General features: G+C 46.0%; 1 protein-coding gene across 1 annotated transcript in view; it reads right to left on the bottom strand.

The window, feature by feature from the left end:
• The window catches only part of XPNPEP2 (X-prolyl aminopeptidase 2), a 110100-nt gene that overhangs the window by 41487 nt on the left and 42452 nt on the right, over positions 1-26161 (bottom strand). Inside the window, exons 3-5 of the mRNA XM_069746091.1 lie at positions 10578-10688; positions 9974-10037; positions 5141-5245 (exon numbers count right to left, since the gene is read on the bottom strand). Of these exons, the coding sequence (XP_069602192.1) occupies positions 5141-5245; positions 9974-10037; positions 10578-10688 (280 nt within the window). The remainder of the gene's footprint in view (positions 1-5140; positions 5246-9973; positions 10038-10577; positions 10689-26161) is intronic.

Genomic DNA, 26161 nt, shown 5'->3' with positions numbered 1-26161 from the left:
AGCATCAGAGGCCGCACACTACTACCCCAGCACGTGATTGCAAAAAAGATGGCACTTGCCACCACAGACTGGTAGAACATTTCTAACATTTTGCTGCACACATTAAAAGACCTCAGTTTCCTTAGGAAATACAGTCTGCTCATCCCCTTCTTGTAGACAAACTCTGAGTGGCATCTCCAGTCCAGTTTGCTATCCAAATGGACCCCCAAATATTTGTACCTCTCCACCTGCTCTACCTCCTGACCAGCAATAGTGATCGGTAAGCATTCCATCTTTATCCTGCTATAGTTGGCCACCAACTCCTTGGTTTTCTTAACATTTAGCTGCAGATAGTTACCATTGCACCAATCCACGAAATTCGACACCACCCTTCTATATTCCTCATCCCCCTGATCTCCCCTAATACATCCCACAACCACAGAGTCATCCGAAAATTTTTGAAGGTGGCAAAGTTCAGATTTATACTGAAAGTCTGAAGTATACAGTGTGAATAGAAAGGGCGCAAGCACCGTTCCCTGGGGGGCACCTACACTGCTCAATAATCTGCTTGACTAATATATATTAGTTACTTGCATTTCAAAAATTTGCATGTCTTTTGCTAACATGTATTGTTGTTCTTCTTCCCAGTCCAGGAGACTTGGATTTACCCGGGGGGGGAGTGCAGCGCCCCAGAGACCTGGTCATTGCAGTAATGTCGCTCTGCCACTAAGGGGAGTGGTGGTACGTCCGATGGCACTAAAGGAGTTCATCTGACCAGGTATCACCAGCACACATTACACTTCACACTCCAGCCACTAGGGGAAGCAAAAGGTTCTATTTATTAGGCGACTCCTCACACTGGTAAAACTAGGGGTTGGATAGGAAGTTAGGAGAGAAGCTGACTGGCAGGGGGTGTTGCGGGGGAGACTTCAGAGGGGTCCCTGTCAGGCTTGGGAACCTGGCAGGGACTTAGCGACAAGGACAGATCGTTACAGAGCCGCGCCTGCACTACCTTACGGCGACATCTAAAGAAAGGACACGAAGCGAAGGATATTGTGGACAGTGAGAAACGAGATCAAGCACAAAGGAGAGCCAGTAGGAGTCGTGCCCCGAGAACGGAAACATCCTACTGAGGCGCGTAGCCGGTGACCGGAACACCGAGGAAGTAACTGACTTTATGCCTTACTTCAAATACTGCAGGACAGTTAATTATAGGTTGGCTGTCTACCATACATCACCTAAGCAGACATAGGGGGCAAGCGTGGAGAGGGGCGTCTCTAGGGTCCCAGAATAGCTCCGAGCCTTCCCGTCAAACGGGTGCGTCCTAGCCATAACAAACTTGGGGGACGGAGAGAGAACTAGAAAGAACGAGAACAGAAGTTGTGAGGACTATCCCGAATGCTCAGCAGGGAAGAACTACAACACACAGGCGCTAGTTGGTAGGCACTGATTTCCACCTGCAAAGGGAACTCTGGATGTGCCTTCGGACCGGCCGGTCTCAGACAGCCCAGTTAAACGTGCTCTGGATTGAGGATCCCGAAGCCTTCACTAAAAGGTAAAGAGACTGCAACCCTGCGTCCTCGTTATTGACTGCACCTCACACCATCACCACCTACACCACCGGGAAGCCCTGGGGACATACTTCACCTGTGGGAAGGTATACCATCCAGCTGCCATCATATCATCCCAGTGGACCCCAAGCAGCGTCGGTCACCCTGACCAAATTCCACAGGTGGCGTCACGAAACCTTAGCCGACTTTCATCATCCCTTTTATTGGACGCACCTTAGCAGGGTCACGGACCGGGTCCAGCCACCGTGACAACCCCAGTACTGAGAGAGAGAGGACCGGTACCGAGTAACCCGTGGCCCTGCGTCTGGGGGCGATCCATAAGACGTAGCCAAGAAGTGATAATATACCGCTATAATAGTGACGAGGCGATAAAGTCCTACAACATACAGGTAAGACGTAGCCAAGAAGTGATAATATACCACTATAATAGTGACAACGCGATACAGTCCTAGAACATACGGGTAAGATGTAGCTGCAGCGCCCCAGAGATCTGGTCGTTGCAGTATGACACTCTGCCACTAAGGGGAGTGATGGTACGTCTGATGGCACTGAAGGAATTCTCCTGACCAGGTATCACCAGCACACATTACACTTCACACTCCGGCCACTAGGGGGAGAAAAAGGCTTTATTTATTGGGCCACTCCTCACACTGGTAAAACTAGGGGTCGGGAAGGAAGTTAGTCAGAAGCTGACTGGGTTGGATTCAGGCAACATCCCGTGGCAGGGGGTGTTGCGGGGAGAAGACACAGGGGGGTCCCTGTCAGGCGTGGGAACCTGGCAGGTGCCTAGCGAACAGAACAGAACGTTACGGAACCGCGCCTGCACACCCTGCGGCGGTATCCAGGAGAGAGACACGAAGGGAAGGATATTGTGGAACAGTGTAAACAAGATCAAGCACAAAGGAGTACCAGTAGGAGTCGTGCCGTGAGACCGAGGCAACATCTTACTGAGGCGCGTAGCCGGTGGCCGGAACACCGCGGAAGTAACTGACTTCAGGCTTTACTTCAAACTCCGCAGGACAGTTAATTATAGGTTGGCTGTCTACCTTAAATTTCCTAAGAAGACATAGGGGGCAACATTGGGAGAGGGGCATCTCTAGGGTCCCGGAAGACCTCCAAGCCTTCCCGTCATACGGGTGCGTCCTAGCCATAACACCTGGGGGACGATAAACTAGTAACATCTGGAACTAAAGAGAGAGAGAGAGCTGTAGAGAACGAACGAGAACAGCAGTTGTGAGGACTATTCCGAATGCTCAGCAGGGTAGGACTACAACACACAGGCGCTAGTGGTAGGCAACGATTTCCATCTGCGAGGGAAACTCTGGATGTGCCCATCGGACCGGCCGGTCTCAGACAGCCCTGTTAAACGTGCTCTGGATTGAGGATCCTGAAGTCTTCAGTAAAGAGGTAAAGAGACTGCAACCCTGTGTCCTCGTTATTGCCTGCACCTCACACCATCACCATCCACCTTACTGGGAAGCCCTGGGGACACACTTCACCTGTGGGAAGGTATACCATCCGGCTGCCATTCCATCACCCCAGCGGACCCCACAGCAGCGTCGGTCACCCTGACCGAACACCACAGGTGGCATCACGAATCCCTGACAGACTGCACCACCTTTATTGGACGCCCCTTAGCAGGGTCGCGGACCGGGTCTAGCCACCGTGACAGCCTCAGAACCGAACCAGAGAGGCCCGGTACCGAGAACGCGTGGCCCTGTGTCTGGGTGCGATCCATAGCCAAGAAGTGATAATATACCGCTAAAATAGTGACAACGCGATACAGTAGAGACAAGATAGATTATACAACAGTATCAGAAATGTAATCACGAATAAGAAAAACAATAATGATGCTGTGGTATTACTATTATTACTGTTCTCATTATTGTTATCAATATTGTTACTGTTATTACTATTATTATCTCTCTGTTACTACTACTATTAATATTATCACTGTTATCATTACTATTATTATTACTACCATTATTATTACTATTATTGTCATTATTGTTACTATTACTACTATTAATATTATCACTATTATCAATACTATCACTATTATTGCTACCATTATTATTACTAAAATTAAATATTATTGAATCCTCCAGAATTCATATCCGTCAGATTTGTGCACATCTACAATGTAAATCAGACGTTCTATATTACACGCTGAGATCTCTCCAGACACCGAGTGTAATGACATAGACCCCGACTCATCAGGAGACGCCTCCCTGTCTACTGCCATGAAGCTGCTTGAAATGTCATTAAATTAGGAGTTATGCAATTTATAAGTTGTACAAAAAAATTGCGACTTTTTGGTGTTTTTATGCCAAATCCAGAAACTTCTGGAAAAGTGAGTGAACTTAGCTTGTAGGAGGCATCGACATGTACCCGCGGCAGAGTCACCAAAATGTAAGCCACACAAGTGGTGGAAACTACGACACAAACGGCCTTGACTGCAGAACATTTCATATTTCAAAAAACTGACCGTCACATCCAAACATAGACTAAGTGTGAACAGGTGCTGAACCTAGAGTCACCAGCTCATATACACTCAAACAAAAAAAGCAGCACACTGTAGTGCCAAAACTTGCAGACATGAAAAATTAAATTTGTATTCATTAGCCTTCTGACTGAGCACTCCGCCTCTTAGCCACAGGTGTTTTTAATCCCAGCAGGGCCACTACCCCTCCACACAGAGAGAGATTTTAGTCTAAGAGAGGACTCACATTAGGTTCCCATCCAGATGAAGACTTTATTCTCAGAGAGGAAAGGTATTGCTAGGTCCTGGTATACGAGAAATGCCTTATCGTGGCTACCAGGTACACATGAATTGGCCAATTTATGTGCTAAACTTTCTGAATTTTTCATATTTCTAGTGCAGTAATGCAATTCAATTTTCATTTTTCATGTCTGCAAGTTTTAGGGCTACAGAGTGCTGCTTTTTTTGTTTGAACATTTCACGGCAACTGAAAGATGCACCAAATTCATGAACAGGGGAAATAAGCAAAAAACTCGTGTACAAAGCTCAAGACTCGGGGCGGCAGGTCTAAAGCAGGCCCCTTTAAGGTGAATATGGAAGAAGACCAGAGGACTGAGCGAGGTGCGGTGCAGAGGGGCAGGTGATGCTACAGAGAGGTGAATCATAAGTCCTTTTAAAATATAATAAATAGAAGCCGCCGTCCATGTCAGCCGCCATGTATCCGAATTTGCCAAAATAAGCTGCAAAATTTCAGTTCTTGTGAATCCAATTTTTTTTTTCTACAACTTAAAGCTAATTTGATTTGCTTTGAATGAATTTTCCAATTTCTAATAATTATTATTGTTAGACTATACAATTGCATAATAATACATGACATAACTCGAAATGGAATTATAAAATCACCATAACTTTATAACTACATGGTCAAGAAAACAACGGCTCCTCTTTTCTGCATTTCCTGCATCGTTGTTGCCTTTAAGATTGCTACATATTTTTCACACAGCTTTCCCAGGCTCCTGAATGGCTTCCCTTTGCCCATCCTCTATACTAGCATATCATTTCCTCATTTCTGATATTGACTTGTAACATTCACTATGGAGTTACTGACGCGTCTTCTGCAGCTCCCAGTTACAGTCCATCTGCCGCTCAGCCTGAGTCCAGTACCGGCTGTCAGTGAAGACGGCAGCTCGGGTCAGCGTCACCGCTGCGGTGCCTGAAACGACAGAACAGAGTTTCTCTGGAGACATCAGGGCTGAGACATGCGACAAGATAATTCTAGAAGAACAATTCTTATCGGAACCTTTATTTCTAATTATTGTCGAGCTAGAAATCGCTCTAACATTCTAATGTTCTTCTATAAAGATTTTCAAGATCTCTACTTGCTGTCAGTGAATGTCCAAAGTCTACGGGTTTGCTCCAGTCTTGTCCAGTCGGATCTTCTCTCTACAGACTAAACAGCTTGGACTCCAAAGCATTGTAGCCAGACAAAGCGGTCAGTGCGAAACCAGAGACGAGCTGCGGCCAGTGTCACATACATTGTAGGAAACACGTGAATATTGAATTCATCTGTGCAATGGCCGAACAACGGAGTAATAACCATGAGGACATTAAAAGAGAGATACAAGTGCTTCTCACAAGATGAGAATATCATCAAAAAGTACATTTATTTCAGCTCTTCAATACAAAAAGTGAATCTCCTATATTCTATAGAGCCATTATACACAGAGTGATCTATTTCACGTGTTTATTTCTGTTAATGTCGATGATTATGGCTTACAGCCAATGAAAACCCCAAAGTCATTATCTCAGTAAATTAGAATAATTAACAATAAACACCTGTAAAGGCTCCTAAGTGTTTATAAAGGTCTCTTAGTCTGTTTCAGTAGCTCCACAATCATGGGGAAGACTGCTGACCTGACAGATGTCCAGAAGGCGTCATTGACAAACTCCACAAGGAGGGGAAGCCACAAAAGGTCATTGGTAAAGAATCCGGCTGTTCACAGAGTGCTGTATCCAAGAATATTAATGGAAAGTGGAGTGGAAGGAAAAAGTGTGGTAGAAAAAGGTGCACAAGCAACCGGGATAACCGCAGCCTGGAAAGGATTGTTAAGAAAAGACCATTCAATAATGTGGAGGAGATTCACAAGGAGAGGACTGCTGCTGGAGTCATTGCTTCACCACACACAGACGTGTCCAGGACATGGGCTACAAGTGTCACATTCCTTGTGTCCGGCCGCTCATGACCAATAGACAACGCCAGAAGTGTCTTACCTGGGCCAAGGAGAAAAAGAACCGGACTGTTGTCAGTGGTCCAAGGTGTTGTGTTCAGATGAAAGTAAATTTTATATTTAATTTGGAAATCAAGGTCCCAGAGTCTGGAGGAAGAGTGAAGAGGCCACAATCCAAGCTGCTGGAGGTCTGGTGTGAAGTCTCCACAATCAGTGATGGTTTGGGGAGTCATGTCATCTGCTGGTGTAGGTCCACTGGGTTTTATCAAAGTCAGCGCAGCCGACTACCAGGAAATTTTAGAGCTCTTCATGCTTCCCTCTGCCGACAAGCTTTCTGGAGATGGAAATGTTATTCTCCAGCAGGACTTGGCACCTGTCCACACTGCCAAAAGTACCAATACCGGGTGTGAAAACAACAGTATCACTGGGCTTGATTGGCAGCAAACTCGCCTGATGTTAACCCCATAGAAAATCTATGGATATTGTCAAGAGGAAGATGAGACACCAGACCCAACAATGCAGACGAGCTGAAGGCTGCTATCAAAGCAACCTGGGCTTCCATAACCCCTCAGCAGTGCCACAGGCTGATCGCAGCCATGCCACGCCGCATTGATGCAGTAATTGATGCAAAAGGAGCCGCAACCAAGTATTGAGTGCATTTACTGAACATACATTTCAGTAGGACAACATTTCAGATTGTTCAATCATTTTTCAAGCTGGTGTTATAAAGTATTCTAATTTACTGAGATAATGACTTTTGGGTTTTCTTTGGCTGTAAGCCATAACCATCAACATTAACAGAAATAAACATGTGAAATAGATCACTCTGTGTGTAATGGCTCTATAGAATATAGGAGATTCACTTTTTGTGTTGAAGAACTGAAATAAATTCACTTTTTGATGATATTCTAATTTTTTGAGAATCACCTGTACAATGCCCTATCTGCAGGGGCACTCTGCTCCCTATCCGCAGGGGCACTCCGCTCCCTATCTGCAGGGGCACTCCGCTCCCTATCTGCAGGGGCACTCCGCTTCCTATCCGCAGGGGCACTCCGCTCCCTATCTGCAGGGGCACTCCGCTCCCTATCTGCAGGGGCACTCCGCTCCCTATCTGCAGGTGCACTCCGCTCCCTATCTGCAGGGGCACTCCGCTCCCTATCCGCAGGTGCACTCCGCTCCCTATCCGCAGGGGCACTCCGCTCCCTATCCGCAGGGGCACTCCGCTCCCTATCTGCAGGGGTACTCCGCTCCCTATCTGCAGGCGCACTCCGCTCCCTATCTGCAGGCGCACTCCGCTCCCTATCCGCAGGGGCACTCCGCTCCCTATCTGCAGGGGCACTCCGCTCCCTATCTGCAGGGGCACTCCGCTCCCTATCCGCAGGGGCACTCCGCTCCCTATCTGCAGGGGCACTCCGCTCCCTATCCGCAGGGGCACTCCGCTCCCTATCCGCAGGGGCACTCCGCTCCCTATCTGCAGGCGCACTCCGCTCCCTATCCGCAGGGGCACTCCGCTCCCTATCCGCAGGGGCACTCTGCTCCCTATCCGCAGGGGCACTCCGCTCCCTATCTGCAGGGGCACTCCGCTCCCTATCCGCAGGTGCACTCCGCTCCCTATCCGCAGGGGCACTCCGCTCCCTATCCGCAGGGGCACTCCGCTCCCTATCTGCAGGGGTACTCCGCTCCCTATCTGCAGGCGCACTCCGCTCCCTATCTGCAGGCGCACTCCGCTCCCTATCCGCAGGGGCACTCCGCTCCCTATCTGCAGGGGCACTCCGCTCCCTATCTGCAGGGGCACTCCGCTCCCTATCCGCAGGGGCACTCCGCTCCCTATCTGCAGGGGCACTCCGCTCCCTATCCGCAGGGGCACTCCGCTCCCTATCCGCAGGGGCACTCCGCTCCCTATCTGCAGGCGCACTCCGCTCCCTATCCGCAGGGGCACTCCGCTCCCTATCCGCAGGGGCACTCTGCTCCCTATCCGCAGGGGCACTCCGCTCCCTATCCGCAGGGGCACTCCGCTCCCTATCTGCAGGGGCACTCCGCTCCCTATCCGCAGGGGCACTCCGCTCCCTATCCGCAGGGGCACTCTGCTCCCTATCCGCAGGGGCACTCCGCTCCCTATCTGCAGGGGCACTCCGCTCCCTATCTGCAGGGGCACTCCGCTCCCTATCTGCAGGGGCACTCCGCTCCCTATCCGCAGGGGCACTCCGCTCCCTATCTGCAGGGGCACTCCGCTCCCTATCTGCAGGGGCACTCCGCTCCCTATCTGCAGGTGCACTCCGCTCCCTATCTGCAGGGGCACTCCGCTCCCTATCCGCAGGTGCACTCCGCTCCCTATCCGCAGGGGCACTCCGCTCCCTATCTGCAGGGGTACTCCGCTCCCTATCTGCAGGCGCACTCCGCTCCCTATCTGCAGCGGCAAGACTGAGCCACTGTCCAATTTGATGTGATTTAATGTAATAAACCTGATCCTCCCTCCATCAGATACAATGTAACATTTGCTGTTGATTCAGTTTTTTTCATTGCCTTACAGATAAAGTGCAGATTCATCATCTGTCTGTGGATCATCCACTTATGACGTCCTGGGGTCACTCAGGGAAACTCCCGCTGGTGACCTTGTACGATAGTAATAGAAGACTAAAGAACTCAGAGATGGGACGATTCTGTGCAGCAGCGGCTGCCGGGACCAGATCGGCTCGTTCTCTGTCACCATCTACACGGTCATGTCAGGGAGCTCGGTGGTAGTATCAGGAGTCCTAACCTGAGATACAGAATCTACAGGGAGTAGTAGTCCAGATATGATGATGGTTGATGACTATGGGCACAATTCACGTGAAAATAATGTAACAGTGATGTCCACAACGTCTGCACAGTCGGTACAAATATCAGACACCGTCCACAACGTCTGCACAGTCGGTACAAATATCGGACACCGTCCACAACGTCTGCACAGTCGGTACAAATATCAGACACCGTCCACAACGTCTGCACAGTCGGTACAAATATCGGACACCGTCCACAACGTCTGCACAGTCGGTACAAATATCAGACACCGTCCACAACGTCTGCACAGTCGGTACAAATATCGGACACCGTCCACAACGTCTGCACAGTCGGTACAAATATCGGACACCGTCCACAACGTCTGCACAGTCGGTACAAATATCAGACACCGTCCACAACGTCTGCACAGTCGGTACAAATATCGGACACCGTCCACAACGTCTGCACAGTCGGTACAAATATCAGACACCGTCCACAACGTCTGCACAGTCGGTACAAATATCGGACACCGTCCACAACGTCTGCACAGTCGGTACAAATATCGGACACCGTCCACAACGTCTGCACAGTCGGTACAAATATCAGACACCGTCCACAACGTCTGCACAGTCGGTACAAATATCAGACACTGTCCACAACGTCTGCACAGTCGGTACAAATATCAGACACCGTCCACAACGTCTGCACAGTCGGTACAAATATCGGACACTGTCCACAACGTCTGCACAGTCGGTATAAATATCCGACACCGTCACCAACGTCTGCACAGTCATTACAAATATCAGACACCGTCACCAACGTCTGCACAGTCGGTACAAATATCGGACACCGTCCACAACGTCTGCACAGTCGTGCACTTTCCACCATTTCCGCTGACTGATAAATTCCGGCACCGATGAATCCCTCATTGTAAAGTACTGAAGATCTTGTACCTGAGGATCCGGTGAAGCCGGTCAGCCATTGTCTGCGCTGCTCGCGGACAGCCGTGTATTCTCCCTGATTATACAATGGAAAATGAGATTAGAAAGAAAACAACGTCCAGATCTGCGCGGAGTCGTCCTACATGGAGCAGATATTATAACCGGATGGGACCTTCCCATTATCTCCATTCACATCCTGACATCGGGACTCCGCTACATGCGGCTCTGTCTTCACCAGAATCATTACATAGATGGACGAGTTTACTGCTCACATATGTAATGCGTCTCCTTACATACTCTGTGCTGCTGGGGTCCCTATATGGACAGAGAAACTGCCCATAAAAGCAAACACCTCTCTCCTTAAACACTCTGTGCTGCTGGGGTCCCCGCCGATTCAGCCATGAAACTTGGAGCCACTTATCCCCCAGATTATCAGCACTCATTTCCTGAAAAACTCTGTGCTTCTGTGCGCTCTACTGCTTCCATTGTGTAATTCTCCCCCACTAAGTTACTCTCAGTCTGTGACCCCACAATATCACCACATTGTTTCCCCGATTCCATCATCATCATCATCATCATCTACTAATCACTCAGGAGACATTGTGCTATTCCTCACAAGGTGGGGGTCCGTGGCTGGAATAATATAAGCCGAGACGTTCTTCATCCTCATTTGTTGGCGAAGGTTGTTCAGGTCTTCAGTGGAGATTTTTGCAGTTGGTGGAACATACTGGATAAGAAAGAGAGAAAAAGAAATCATGAAGGTGAAAGAATGATGAGCAGATCGAGAAAGAAGAAAAGACGAATAATGACAAGAGATAAGAGCCAAGCCACGAAATGAAAGACAAGGACTGAAAATGGAGAAACAGGTGAAAGAGAAAGAATAAAAATGAGGAAAGAGAAGAAAGAGGAGACGATAAAGAAGAAACAGAAAGAAGAGATGATGGAGAATGACAGGAGGAAAAATAAAAGGGAAGAGGAAAAGGAGAGAAAAGCAAGAGGAAGTAGAAGAAAATGAAGAAAAAAAAGATCAGCACAGAGGATTAAGAAAAAGAGGGAGGAAGAGTAGATGAAGAATAGAGGATAGAGAAAATGAGAAAAAAATATTAAAGTAAAACAAGAAAGAAAAAGTAAAGAGAAGAATGAGGAAAAGAATAATGAGCAGAGAGGGAAAACGAGAAGAAATATGCAGAAGAAGGAAGAAGGGATGATGGATGAGATATCGAACAATAAACGATAAGGAGAAGAAAAAGAAAAGAATGAAGAAACAGAGCAATGAAAGAAGATGGAATGAGAAGAAAAGGGATACAAAGGATAGAAAGACTTGAAAAAAACATGAGAAGAAAAAGAAGCAGAATGGGAAGGAAGCCTCATAGAAGAAGTACAACAGGAAGAGTAAAAGAAAGAAGGAAGAAAATAGAAAGAAGGAGGAAGATAAGAAAAATAAAGGACAAAAAAGAAGGAAAAAGAAAAGAAAAGTGAGAAAGAGAAGAAGAAACCAGAGTCAGATATAGAGGAGGTTGGAAAAACAAGAAGACAAAGATGGTGGAAAATTAGAAGACAAAACAAGCAAGAAAGAGAAGGAATAAAATGTCATGGATGTGATCACTGATCACAATGTGACCGGTCGTTCAGTCGTCATACCGGGAACTTTAGCATAAACTGCCCAATCATCAGATTAATGTCCGCAGATCCCACTGAGGGCGGATGAGAAACGGTCATCTATCCTAGGTTCATGGGGTCTAAGTGTCGGGAAGGAGGGGTCCGTCTGTGCAGATTCACCACGCAGGCGCTGATCATCAGGACCGGCATTCTGTAAGTCTTGATGAAGGGCGTTTACTCCTCTAAATGAGTTTGTCCCGTCCTTCATCTGCTTTGCGCCAGCAGCACATTGTATGGCGGTCAGGGGCCGGAGCACTGCTCCGTGTAATTCACACTTGTAGCAAAAATTAGGAGAAATTTGTAAACTGCGCTTCTTGCCTTGAAGATCTGTTAAATTTTCAGAAATGTGGTGGCTCTAGCCGGGATTGGCATAGAAACGCCAAAAGTCACAACAGTTTCCTGCAACTAAAAGTTCTGCAAAAAGTGTGCAACACTACAGGATGGCACCAGAATTCAGGTCCAAGATTTTTTTTTTTTCAACAGCATGAGACTAGTGGCCGCCAAAAGTCATATGACAGCTGTGCAGGGCGTGTGGTGTAATGCAGTGGTATCGTGTGTGTGTGTGTATATATACAGTACAGACCAAAAGTTTGGACACACCTTCTCATTTAAAGATTTTTCTATATTTTCATGACTATGAAAATTGTACATTCACACTGAAGGCATCAAAACTATGAATTAACACATGTGGAATTATATACTTAACAAAAAAGTGTGAAACAACTGAAAATATGTCTGATATTCTAGGTTCTTCAAAGTAGCCACCTTTTGCTTGGATGACGGCTTAGCACACTCTTGGCATTCTCTTGATGAGCTTCAAGAGGTAGTCACCGGGAATGGTTTTCACTTCACAGGTGTGCCCTGTCAGGTTTAATAAGTGGGATTTCTTGCCTTATAAACGGGGTTGGGACCATCAGTTGTGTTGTGCAGAAGTCTGGTGGATACACAGCTGAATCCTACTGAATAGACTGTTAGAATTTGTACTATGGCAAGAAAAAAGCAGCTAAGTAAAGAAAAACAAGTGGCCATAAAACCCATTACCAACAATATATGTTCTAATATGATAAGTAGGGCCAAAGTTATTCCAAAATGGTGGCAAGAATGGAGATGGAGAATAAATAAAAAATAAGATTCCCCCAAGGAAGCAACGTCTGCGAAACGCGCGTCGGGACCCCTCTTTCCACGCACAAGCAGCAGGTTGGTTTAGTGCTCTTAATCTAATTTTTTTTGTTTATTCTCCATCTCCATTCTTGCCACCATTTTGGAATAACTTTGGCCCTACTTATCATATATGTGTGGGACGTCCCTGAAAATATTAGAACATATATTGTTGTTAATGGGCTTTATGGGATTCCTCATGGTATTAGGATTGCATTAAACCCTCTGCCTACATGTTCACACTTTGAACCTCCTCATAGATGTATAACGTTTTGGAGCTCTTCTTTGTTGGTGTGGTTGCTCCTATGCCCTATTATTTACCGGCACAACTACTTAATATCATCTGATTGTATGTGGAGTAACCAGTTCGCCTATTTATGTCACCCATAGGTATATACTAATATATACATATATATCCCGTGTACGGCCAATTTTTTGATTTGCTCCTTACTTGATTATTGTGTTTGTGCGTGGCACTAGTGTTGCCTTTCTTTTTTCATTGCATCTCTTTTTTACTGTTGTTTGTATTATTGTATTTATATACTAGAACTAGAAGCAGAAATATCTACAGGTAACTTTGACATAGTGGGAATAACCGAGACATGGTTAGATGAAAGCTATGACTGGGCAGTTAACTTACAGGGTTACAGTCTGTTTAGAAAGGATCGTAAAAATCGGAGAGGAGGAGGGGTTTGTCTCTATGTAAAGTCTTGTCTAAAGTCCACTTTAAGGGAGGATATTAGCGAAGGGAATGAGGATGTCGAGTCCATATGGGTTGAAATTCATGGAGGGAAAAATGGTAACAAAATTCTCATTGGGGTCTGTTACAAACCCCCAAATATAACAGAAAGCATGGAAAGTCTACTTCTAAAGCAGATAGATGAAGCTGCAACCCATAATGAGGTCCTGGTTATGGGGGACTTTAACTACCCGGATATTAACTGGGAAACAGAAACCTGTGAAACCCATAAAGGCAACAGGTTTCTGCTAATAACCAAGAAAAATTATCTTTCACAATTGGTGCAGAATCCAACCAGAGGAGCAGCACTTTTAGACCTAATACTATCTAATAGACCTGACAGAATAACAAATCTGCAGGTGGTCGGGCATCTAGGAAATAGCGACCACAATATTGTGCAGTTTCACCTGTCTTTCACTAGGGGGACTTGTCAGGGAGTCACAAAAACATTGAACTTTAGGAAGGCAAAGTTTGAACAGCTTAGAGATGCCCTTAATCTGGTAGACTGGGACAATATCCTCAGAAATGAGAATACAGATAATAAATGGGAAATGTTTAAGAACATCCTAAATAGGCAGTGTAAGCGGTTTATACCTTGTGGGAATAAAAGGACTAGAAATAGGAAAAACCCAATGTGGCTAAACAAAGAAGTAAGACAGGCAATTAACAGTAAAAAGAAAGCATTTGCACTACTAAAGCAGGATGGCACCATTGAAGCTCTAAAAAACTATAGGGAGAAAAATACTTTATCTAAAAAACTAATTAACCCCTTACCGGCATCGGACGTACTATACCGTCCGATGCCGGCTCCCCTGCTTTGATGCAGGGCTCCGCGGTGAGCCCGCACCAAAGCCGGGACATGTCAGCTGTTTTGAACAGCTGACATGTGCCCGTAATAGGCGCGGGCAGAATCGCGATCTGCCCGCACCTATTAACTAGTTAAATGCCGCTGTCAAACGCAGACAGCGGCATTTAACTACCGCTTCCGGCCGGGCGGCCGGAAATGACGTCATCGCCGACCCCCGTCACATGTCCGGGGGTCGGCGATGCGTCTCCATTGTAGCCATAGAGGTCCTTGAGACCTCTATGGTTACTGATTGCCCGTCGCTGTGAGCGCCACCCTGTGGTCGGCGCTCACAGCACACGTGCAATTCTGCTACATAGCAGCGATCAGCAGATCGCTGCTATGTAGCAGAGCCGATCGTGCTGTCCCTGCTTCTAGCCTCCCATGGAGGCTATTGAAGCATGGCAAAAGTTAAAAAAAAAAGTTTAAAAAAATGTGAAAAAAATAAAAAAAACATAAAAATTTAAATCACCCCCCTTTCGCCCCAATCAAAATAAATCAATAAAAAAAATATCAAATCTACGCATATTTGGTATCGCCGCGCTCAGAATTGCCCGATCTATCAAATAAAAAAAAGTATTAACCTGATCGCTAAACAGCGTAGCGGGAAAAAAACTCGAAACGCCAGAATTACGTTTTTTTGGTCGCCGCGACATTGCATTAAAATGCAATAACGGGCGATCAAAAGAACGTATCTGCACCGAAATGCTATCATTAAAAACGTCATCTCGGCACGCAAAAAATAAGCCCTCAACCGACCCCAGATCACGAAAAATGGAGACGCTACGAGTATCGGAAAATGGCGCAATTTTTTTTTTTTTTTTTTTAGCAAAGTTTGGAATTTTTTTTCACCACTTAGATAAAAAATAACCTAGTCATGTTTGGTGTCTATGAACTCGTAATGACCTGGAGAATCATAATGGCAGGTCAGTTTTAGCATTTAGTGAACCTAGCAAAAAAGCCAAACAAAAAACCAATGTGGGATTGCACTTTTTTTGCAATTTCACCGCACTTGGAATTTTTTTCCCGTTTTCTAGTACACGACATGCTAAAACCAATGATGTCGTTCAAAAGTACAACTCGTCCCGCAAAAAATAAGCCCTCACATGGCCAAATTGACGGAAAAATAAAAAAGTTATGGCTCTGGGAAGGAGGGGAGCGAAAAACGAACACGGAAAAACGAAAAATCCCCTGGTCATGAAGGGGTTAAAGCTGCCAAAAAGGAAACAGAGAAGCACATTGCTAAGGAGAGTAAAACTAATCCCAAACTGTTCTTCAACTATATCAATAGTAAAAGAATAAAAACTGAAAATGTAGGCCCCTTAAAAAATAGTGAGGAAAGAATGGTTGTAGATGACGAGGAAAAAGCTAACATATTAAACACCTTCTTCTCCACTGTATTCACGGTGGAAAATGAAATGCTAGGTGAAATCCCAAGAAACAATGAAAACCCTATATTAAGGGTCACCAATCTAACCCAAGAAGAGGTGCGAAACCGGCTAAATAAGATTAAAATAGATAAATCTCCGGGTCCGGATGGCATACACCCACGAGTACTAAGAGAACTAAGTAATGTAATAGATAAACCATTATTTCTTATTTTTAGGGACTCTATAGCGACAGGGTCTGTTCCGCAGGACTGGCGCATAGCAAATGTGGTGCCAATATTCAAAAAGGGCTCTAAAAGTGAACCTGGAAATTATAGGCCAGTAAGTCTAACCTCTATTGTTGGTAAAATATTTGAAGGGTTTCTGAGGGATGTTATTCTGGATTATCTCAATGAGAATAACTGTGTAACTCCATATCAGCATGGGTTTATGAGAAATCGCTCCTGTCAAACCAATCTAATCAGTTTTTATGAAGAGGTAAGCTATAGACTGGACCACGGTGAGTCATTGGATGTGGTATATCTCGATTTTTCCAAAGCGTTTGATACCGTGCCGCACAAGAGGTTGGTACACAAAATGAGAATGCTTGGTCTGGGGGAAAATGTGTGTAAATGGGTTAGTAACTGGCTTAGTGATAGAAAGCAGAGAGTGGTTATAAATGGTATAGTCTCTAACTGGGTCGCTGTGACCAGTGGGGACCGCAGGGGTCAGTATTGGGACCTGTTCTCTTCAACATATTCATTAATGATCTGGTAGAAGGTTTACACAGTAAAATATCGATATTTGCAGATGATACAAAACTATGTAAAGCAGTTAATACAAGAGAAGATAGTATTCTGCTACAGATGGATCTGGATAAGTTGGAAACTTGGGCTGAAAGGTGGCAGATGAGGTTTAACAATGATAAATGTAAGGTTATACACATGGGAAGAGGGAATCAATATCACCATTACACACTGAATGGGAAACCACTGGGTAAATCTGACAGGGAGAAGGACTTGGGGATCCTAGTTAATGATAAACTTACCTGGAGCAGCCAGTGCCAGGCAGCAGCTGCCAAGGCAAACAGGATCATGGGGTGCATTAAAAGAGGTCTGGATACACATGATGAGAGCATTATACTGCCTCTGTACAAATCCCTAGTTAGACCGCACATGGAGTACTGTGTCCAGTTTTGGGCACCGGTGCTCAGGAAGGATATAATGGAACTAGAGAGAGTACAAAGGAGGGCAACAAAATTAATAAAGGGGATGGGAGAACTACAATACCCAGATAGATTAGCGAAATTAGGATTATTTAGTCTAGAAAAAAGACGACTGAGGGGCGATCTAATAACCATGTATAAGTATATAAGGGGACAATACAAATATCTCGCTGAGGATCTGTTTATACCAAGGAAGGTGACGGGCACAAGGGGGCATTCTTTGCGTCTGGAGGAGAGAAGGTTTTTCCACCAACATAGAAGAGGATTCTTTACTGTTAGGGCAGTGAGAATCTGGAATTGCTTGCCTGAGGAGGTGGTGATGGCGAACTCAGTCGAGGGGTTCAAGAGAGGCCTGGATGTCTTCCTGGAGCAGAACAATATTGTATCATACAATTATTAGGTTCTGTAGAAGGACGTAGATCTGGGTATTTATTATGATGGAATATAGGCTGAACTGGATGGACAAATGTCTTTTTTCGGCCTTACTAACTATGTTACTATGTTACTCTTTTAGATTTGTCTCTAATAAAATTGTTTAATTTTAGCTCTTGTGTCCATCTTTTGTTGGTTTTGTTGTATATAGTATATATCTGTGTTACCTCCTCCTGTATATAGTATATACCTGTGTGTCATCTCCTCCTGTATATAGTATATACATGTGTCATCTCCCCTGTATATAGTATATACCTGTGTGTCATCTCCTCCTGTATATAGTATATACCTGTGTGTCATCTCCTCCTGTATATAGTATATATGTGTCATCTCCTCCTGTATATAGTATGTACCTGTATGTCATCTCCTGCTGTATATAGTATATACCTGTGTGTCATCTCCCCTGTATATAGTATATAGGTATGTGTCATCTCCTCCTGTATATAGCATGTACCTGTATGTCATCTCCTCCTGTATATAGTATATACCTTTGTCATCTCCCCTGTATATAGTATATATGTGTGTGTCATCTCCCCTGTATATAGTATATACCTGTGTGTCATCTCCTCCTGTATATAGTATATACCTGTGTGTCATCTCCTCCTGTATATAGTATATACCTGTGTGTCATCTCCCCTGTATATAGTATATACCTGTGTTTCATCTCCCCTGTATATACAGTGGGGCAAAAAAGTATTTAGTCAGTCAGCAATAGTGCAAGTTCCACCACTTAAAAAGATGAGAGGCGTCTGTAATTTACATCATAGGTAGACCTCAACTATGGGAGACAAACTGAGAAAAAAAAATCCAGAAAATCACATTGTCTGTTTTTTTAACATTTTATTTGCATATTATGGCGGAAAATAAGTATTTGGTCAGAAACAAACAATCAAGATTTCTGGCTCTCACAGACCTGTAACTTCTTCTTTAAGAGTCTCCTCTTTCCTCCACTCATTACCTGTAGTAATGGCACCTGTTTAAACTTGTTATCAGTATAAAAAGACACCTGTGCACACCCTCAAACAGTCTGACTCCAAACTCCACTATGGTGAAGACCATAGAGCTGTCAAAGGACACCAGAAACAAAATTGTAGCCCTGCACCAGGCTGGGAAGACTGAATCTGCAATAGCCAACCAGCTTGGAGTGAAGAAATCAACAGTGGGAGCAATAATTAGAAAATGGAAGACATACAAGACCACTGATAATCTCCCTCGATCTGGGGCTCCACGCAAAATCCCACCCCGTGGGGTCAGAATGATCACAAGAACGGTGAGCAAAAATCCCAGAACCACGCGGGGGGACCTAGTGAATGAACTGCAGAGAGCTGGGACCAATGTAACAAGGCCTACCATAAGTAACACACTATGCCACCATGGACTCAGATCCTGCAGTGCCAGACGTGTCCCACTGCTTAAGCCAGTACATGTCCGGGCCCATCTGAAGTTTGCTAGAGAGCATTTGGATGATCCAGAGGAGTTTTGGGAGAATGTCCTATGGTCTGATGAAACCAAACTGGAACTGTTTGGTAGAAACACAACTTGTCGTGTTTGGAGGAAAAAGAATACTGAGTTGCATCCATCAAACACCATACCTACTGTAAAGCATGGTGGTGGAAACATCATGCTTTGGGGCTGTTTCTCTGCAAAGGGGCCAGGACGACTGATCCGGGTACATGAAAGAATGAATGGGGCCATGTATCGTGAGATTTTGAGTGCAAACCTCCTTCCATCAGCAAGGGCATTGAAGAAGAAACGTGGATGGGTCTTTCAACATGACAATGATCCAAAGCACACCGCCAGGGCAACGAAGGAGTGGCTTCGTAAGAAGCATTTCAAGGTCCTGGAGTGGCCTAGCCAGTCTCCAGATCTCAACCCTATAGAAAACCTTTGGAGGGAGTTGAAAGTCCGTGTTGCCAAGCGAAAAGCCAAAAACATCACTGCTCTAGAGGAGATCTGCATGGAGGAATGGGCCAACATACCAACAACAGTGTGTGGCAACCTTGTGAAGACTTACAGAAAACGTTTGACCTCTGTCATTGCCAACAAAGGATATATTACAAAGTATTGAGATTAAATTTTGTTTCTGACCAAATACTTATTTTCCACCATAATATGCAAATAAAATGTTAAAAAAACAGACAATGTGATTTTCTGGATTTTTTTTTCTCAGTTTGTCTCCCATAGTTGAGGTCTACCTATGATGTAAATTACAGACGCCTCTCATCTTTTTAAGTGGTGGAACTTGCACTATTGCTGACTGACTAAATACTTTTTTGCCCCACTGTAGCTGCTGTGCCACCCAGTGCGTAGCTTCTGCCGTTGTGATGCTCGGTGTGGGACTTTTGCCGCTGTGCCACCCGGTGCATGGATTTTGACTTGGCGCTGCCTGGTGCATGGCTTTAGCCGTGATGCCACCTGGTGCATGGCTTTTGCCGCTGTGCCGCCTGGTGCGTGGCTTCTGCCATGGCGCCGCCCGGTGCGTGGCTTCTGCCGCTGTGCTGCTCGGTGTGTGGCTTTTGCTGCTGTGTCGCCCAGTGCATAGCTTCTGCCGCTGTGATGCCCGGTGTGTGACTTTTGCCGCTGTGCCGCCCAGTGCATGGATTTTGCCGTGGCGTTGCCTGGTGCATGGCTTTTGCCATGGTGCCACCCGGTGCATGGCTTTTGCCGCTGTGCTGCCCAGTGCATGGATTTTTACCATGGTGCCGCCCATTGTGTGGCTTCTGCCGTGGTGCCACCCGATGTGTGGCATTTGCCGTAGGGCAGCCCGGTGCATGGCTTTTGCTGTTGTACCGCCCAGTGCATGGCTGTTGCATTGGTGATGCCCAGTTCTTGGCTTCTGCTGTGGTGCCGCTCTGTGCATGACTTTTGTGGCTGTGCCACCCAGTGAGCGTTTTTTTAGCATGCTGCCACCCGGTGCGTGGCTTATACCGTGGTGCCAGTTAGTGTGTGGCTTCTGCCGTGGTGCCACCCGGTGATTGGCTTTTGCTGTAGTTCTGCCCGGTGCGTGGCTTTTGCATAGCTCCCAACTTTTGAAGAAGGCAAAGAGGGTCAAAAGTAGCAGCACATGAAGCAGCAGATTTTAGGCCACGCCCATGACCACACCCATTTCACAACTAGTCACACCCATATCCATGCCCCAACCAAACCCATTTAGAACAAAAAATATGGCCACACAGTGCTCCATACTGTATAATGGCCACACATGATGCTCCATACTGTATAATGGCCACACAGTGCTCCATACTGTATAATGGCCACACATGATGCTCAATACTGTATAATGGCCACACATGATGTTCCATACTGTATAATGGCCACACATGATGCTCCATACTGTATAATGGCCACACATGATGCCCCATACTGTATAATGGCCACACATGATGGTCAATACTGTATAATGGCCCCACAGTGCTCCATACTGTATAATGGCCACACTGTGCTCCATAGTGTATAATGGTCCCACATGATGCTCAATACTGGATAATGGCCACACATGATGCTCAATACTGTATAATGGCCACACATGATACTCCATACTGTATAATGGCCACACATGATGCTCCATACTGTATAATGGCCACACATAATGCTCAATACTGTATAATGACTGCACATGATGCTAAATACTGTATAATGGCCACACATGATGCTCAATACTGTATAATGACTGCACATGATGCTAAATACTGTATAATGGCCACACATGATGCTCAATACTGTATAATGGCCACACAGTGCTCGAAAACTGCATAATGGCCCCACATGATGCTCCATACCGTATAATGGCCACACAGTGCTCCATACTGTATAATGGCTTCACATGATGCTTCATGCTGTATAATGGCCACACAGTGCTCCTTACTGTATAATGGCCCCACTGTTATGAACAGGTGATTCAGAACCACAATGGACCTAGTGGTTAAGAGCACACAAAGTGACCTGATAGTTACTAACATAGGACGAGCTCTGAGACGTGGGAACTCTGCTGACCGCAATCCCTAATCCTATCATACCACACTAGAGGTAGCCGTGGAGCGCTCCTGACCAGACCTAGCGCCTCGGGCACAGCCTGAGAAACTAGCTAGCCATGAAGATAGAAAAATAAGCCTACCTTGCCTCAGAGAAATTCCCCAAAGGAAAAGGCAGCCCCCCACATATAATGACTGTGAGTAAAGATGAAAATACAAACACAGATGAAATAGACTTTAGCAAACCTACAAACAACCACGCAGAGGGGGCAAAAAGACCCTCCGCACCGACTAACGGTACGGAGGTGCTCCCTCTGCGCCTCAGAGCTTCCAGCAAGCAAGAAAAACCAATATAGCAAGCTGGACAGAAAATATAGCAAACAAAAGTAACACAAGCAAAACTTAGCTTATGCAGGGCAGACAGGCCACAAGAACGATCCAGGAGAGAGCAAGACCAATACTGGAACATTGACTGGAGGCCAGGAACAAAGAACTAGGTGGAGTTAAATAGAGCAGCACCTAACGACTTAACCTCGTCACCTGAGGAAGGAAACTCAGAAGCCGCAGCCCCACTCACATCCACCAGAGGAAGCTCATAGACAGAACCAGCCGAAGTACCACTCATGACCACAGGAGGGAGCTTGACCACAGAATTCACAACAGTACCCCCCCCTTGAGGAGGGGTCACCGAACCCTCACCAGAGCCCCCAGGCCGACCAGGATGAGCCAAATGAAAGGCACGAACCAGATCGGCAGCATGAACATCAGAGGCAAAGACCCAGGAATTATCTTCCTGACCATAACCCTTCCACTTAACCAGGTACTGGAGTTTCCGTCTCGAAATACGAGAATCCAAAATCTTCTCCACTATATACTCCAACTCCCCCTCAACCAAAACCGGGGCAGGAGGATCAACGGATGGAACCACAGGTGCCACGTATCTCCGCAACAATGACCTATGGAATACGTTATGGATGGAAAAAGAAGCTGGAAGGGTCAAACGAAAAGACACAGGATTAAGAACCTCAGAAATCCTATACGGACCAATGAAACGAGGCTTAAACTTAGGAGAAGAAACTTTCATAGGAATATAACGAGATGACAACCAAACCAAATCCCCAACACGAAGTCGGGGACCCACACAGCGCCTGCGGTTAGCGAAACATTGAGCCTTCTCCTGAGACAACGTCAAATTGTCCACCACATGAGTCCAAATCTGCTGCAACCTATCCACCACAGTATCCACACCAGGACAGTCAGAAGACTCAACCTGCCCTGAAGAGAAATGAGGATGGAAACCAGAATTGCAGAAAAACGGCGAAACCAAAGTAGCCGAGCTGGCCCGATTATTAAGGGCGAACTCAGGCAAAGGCAAAAAGGACACCCAATCATCCTGATCGGCAGAAACAAAACATCTCAGATATGTTTCCAAGGTCTGATTGGTTCGTTCAGTCTGGCCATTTGTCTGAGGATGGAAAGCCGAGGAAAAAGACAAATCAATGCCCATCCTAGCACAAAAGGCTCGCCAAAACCTCGAAACAAACTGGGAACCTCTGTCAGAAACGATGTTCTCCGGAATGCCATGTAAGCGAACCACATGCTGGAAGAACAATGGCACCAAATCAGAGGAGGAAGGCAATTTAGACAAGGGTACCAAATGGACCATCTTAGAGAAGCGATCACAAACAACCCAAATGACCGACATTGTTTGAGAGACGGGGAGATCCGAAATAAAATCCATAGAGATATGCGTCCAGGGCCTCTTCGGGACTGGCAAGGGCAAAAGCAACCCACTGGCACGAGAACAGCAGGGCTTAGCCCGAGCACAAATCCCACAGGACTGCACAAACAAACGCACATCCCGCGACAGAGACGGCCACCAAAAGGATCTGGCCACCAAATCTCTGGTACCAAAGATTCCAGGATGACCAGCCAACACCGAACAATGAACCTCAGAGATAACTCTACTCGTCCATTTATCAGGGACAAACAGTTTCTCCGCTGGGCAACGGTCAGGTCTATTAGCCTGAAATTTTTGCAGCACCCGCCGCAAATCAGGGGAGATGGCAGACAAAATTACCCCCTCTTTGAGAATACCCGCCGGCTCAGACAAACCCGGAGAGTCGGGCAGAAAACTCCTAGACAGGGCATCCGCCTTCACATTTTTAGAGCCGAAAGGTACGAAACCACAAAGTCAAAACGGGAGAAAAAAAGCGACCAACGAGCCTGTCTAGGATTCAACCGTTTGGCAGACTCGAGATAAGTCAAGTTCTTGTGATCAGTCAAGACCACCACGCGATGCTTAGCTCCTTCAAGCCAATGACGCCACTCCTCGAATGCCCACTTCATGGCCAGCAACTCTCGATTGCCAACATCATAATTACGCTCAGCAGGCGAAAACTTCCTGGAAAAGAAGGCACATGGTTTCATCACCGAGCCATCAGAATTTTTTTGCAACAAAACAGCCCCTGCTCCAATCTCAGAAGCATCAACCTCGACCTGGAACGGGAGCGAAACATCTGGTTGGCACAACACAGGGGCAGAAGAAAAACGACGCTTCAACTCTTGAAAAGCTTCCACAGCAGCAGAAGACCAATTGACCACATCAGCACCCTTCTTGGTTAAATCAGTCAACGGTTTAGCAATACTAGAAAAATTATTAATGAAGCGACGATAAAAATTAGCAAAGCCCAGGAACTTTTGCAGACTCTTCAGAGATGTCGGCTGAGTCCAATCATAAATGGCCTGAACTTTAACAGGGTCCATCTCGATAGTAGAAGGGGAAAAAATGAAACCCCAAAAATGAAACCTTCTGAACACCAAAGAGACACTTTGACCCCTTCACAAACAAAGAATTCGCACGCAGGACCTGGAACACCATTCTGACCTGCTTCACGTGAGACTCCCAATCATCCGAGAAGACCAAAATGTCATCCAAGTATACAATCAGGAATTTATCCAGGTACTCTCGGAAGATGTCATGCATAAAAGACTGAAACACTGATGGAGCATTAGAAAGCCCGAATGGCATAACCAGGTACTCAAAATGGCCCTCGGGCGTATTAAATGCTGTTTTCCATTCATCGCCCTGTTTAATACGCACAAGATTATACGCACCACGAAGATCTATCTTGGTGAACCAACTAGCCCCCTTAATCCGAGCAAACAAATCAGACAGCAGCGGCAAGGGGTACTGAAATTTGACTGTGATTTTATTTAGAAGGCGGTAATCAATACAAGGTCTCAGCGAACCATCCTTCTTGGCCACAAAAAAGAACCCTGCTCCCAATGGCGACGACGACGGGCGAATATGACCCTTCTCCAAGGATTCCTTTACGTAACTCCGCATAGCGGCGTGTTCAGGCACAGACAAATTAAACAGTCGACCTTTAGGAAACTTACTACCAGGAATCAAATCGATAGCACAATCACAATCCCTATGCGGAGGTAGGGCACTGGACTTGGGCTCATCAAATACATCCCGGTAATCCGACAAGAACTCTGGGACCTCAGAAGGGGTGGATGACGAAATAGACAGAAATGGAACATCACCATGTACCCCCTGACAACCCCAGCTGGACACAGACATTGATTTCCAATCCAATACTGGGTTATGGACTTGTAGCCATGGCAACCCCAACACGACCACATCATGCAGATTATGCAACACCAAAAAGCGAATATCCTCCTGATGCGCAGGAGCCATGCACATGGTCAGCTGGGTCTAATACTGAGGCTTATTCTTGGCCAAAGGCGTAGCATCAATTCCTCTCAATGGAATAGGATACTGCAAGGGCTCCAAGAAAAACCCACAGCGCCTAGCATACTCCAAGTCCATCAAATTCAGGGCAGCACCTGAATCCACAAATGCCATGACAGAATAGGATGACAAAGAGCAGATCAAAGTAACGGACAAAAGAAATTTCGACTGTACCGTACCAATGGTGGCAGACCTAGCGAACCGCTTAGTGCGCTTAGGACAATCGGAGATAGCATGAGTGGAATCACCACAGTAAAAACACAGCCCATTCTGACGTCTGTGTTCTTGCCGTTCAGCTCTGGTCAAAGTCCTATCGCACTGCATAGGCTCAGGTTCATGCTCAGATAATACCGCCAAATGGTGCACAGTTTTACGCTCACGCAAGCGTCAACCGATCTGAATGGCCAAAGACATAGACTCATTCAGACCAGCAGGCACAGGAAATCCCACCATGACATCCTTAAGGGCTTCAGAGAGACCTTTTCTGAAAATTGCTGCCAGCGCACATTCATTCCATTGAGTGAGCACAGACCACTTCCTAAACTTCTGACAATATATCTCTACCTCATCCTGACCCTGACACAGAGCCAGCAAATTTTTCTCTGCCTGATCCACGGAATTAGGTTCATCGTACAGCAATCCGAGCGCCAGAAAAAATGCATCAATAATACATAATGCAGGATCTCCTGGCGCAAGGGAAAATGCCCAGTCCTGAGGGTCGCCACGTAATAAAGAAATAATGATCTTAACTTGTTGAACTGGGTCACCAGAGGAGCGGGGTTTCAAAGCCAGAAACAGTTTACAATTATTCTTAAAACTCAGAAACTTAGCTCTATCTCCAGAAAACAAATCAGGAATAGGAATTCTTGGTTCTAACATAGAATTCTGAACCACAAAGTCTTGAATATTTGGTACTCTTGCAGTGAGATGATCTATACAAGAAGACAGACCTTTAATGTCCATCACTACACCTGTGTCCCGAACCACCCAAATGTCTAGGGGAAAAGAAAGACAAAACACAGTACAGAGAAAAAAAAATGGTCTC

The sequence above is a fragment of the Ranitomeya imitator genome, chromosome 2, assembly GCF_032444005.1.
Source record: "Ranitomeya imitator isolate aRanImi1 chromosome 2, aRanImi1.pri, whole genome shotgun sequence".
NCBI lineage: Eukaryota > Metazoa > Chordata > Amphibia > Anura > Dendrobatidae > Ranitomeya > Ranitomeya imitator.
This window is presented reverse-complemented; position numbering and strand designations above follow the sequence as displayed.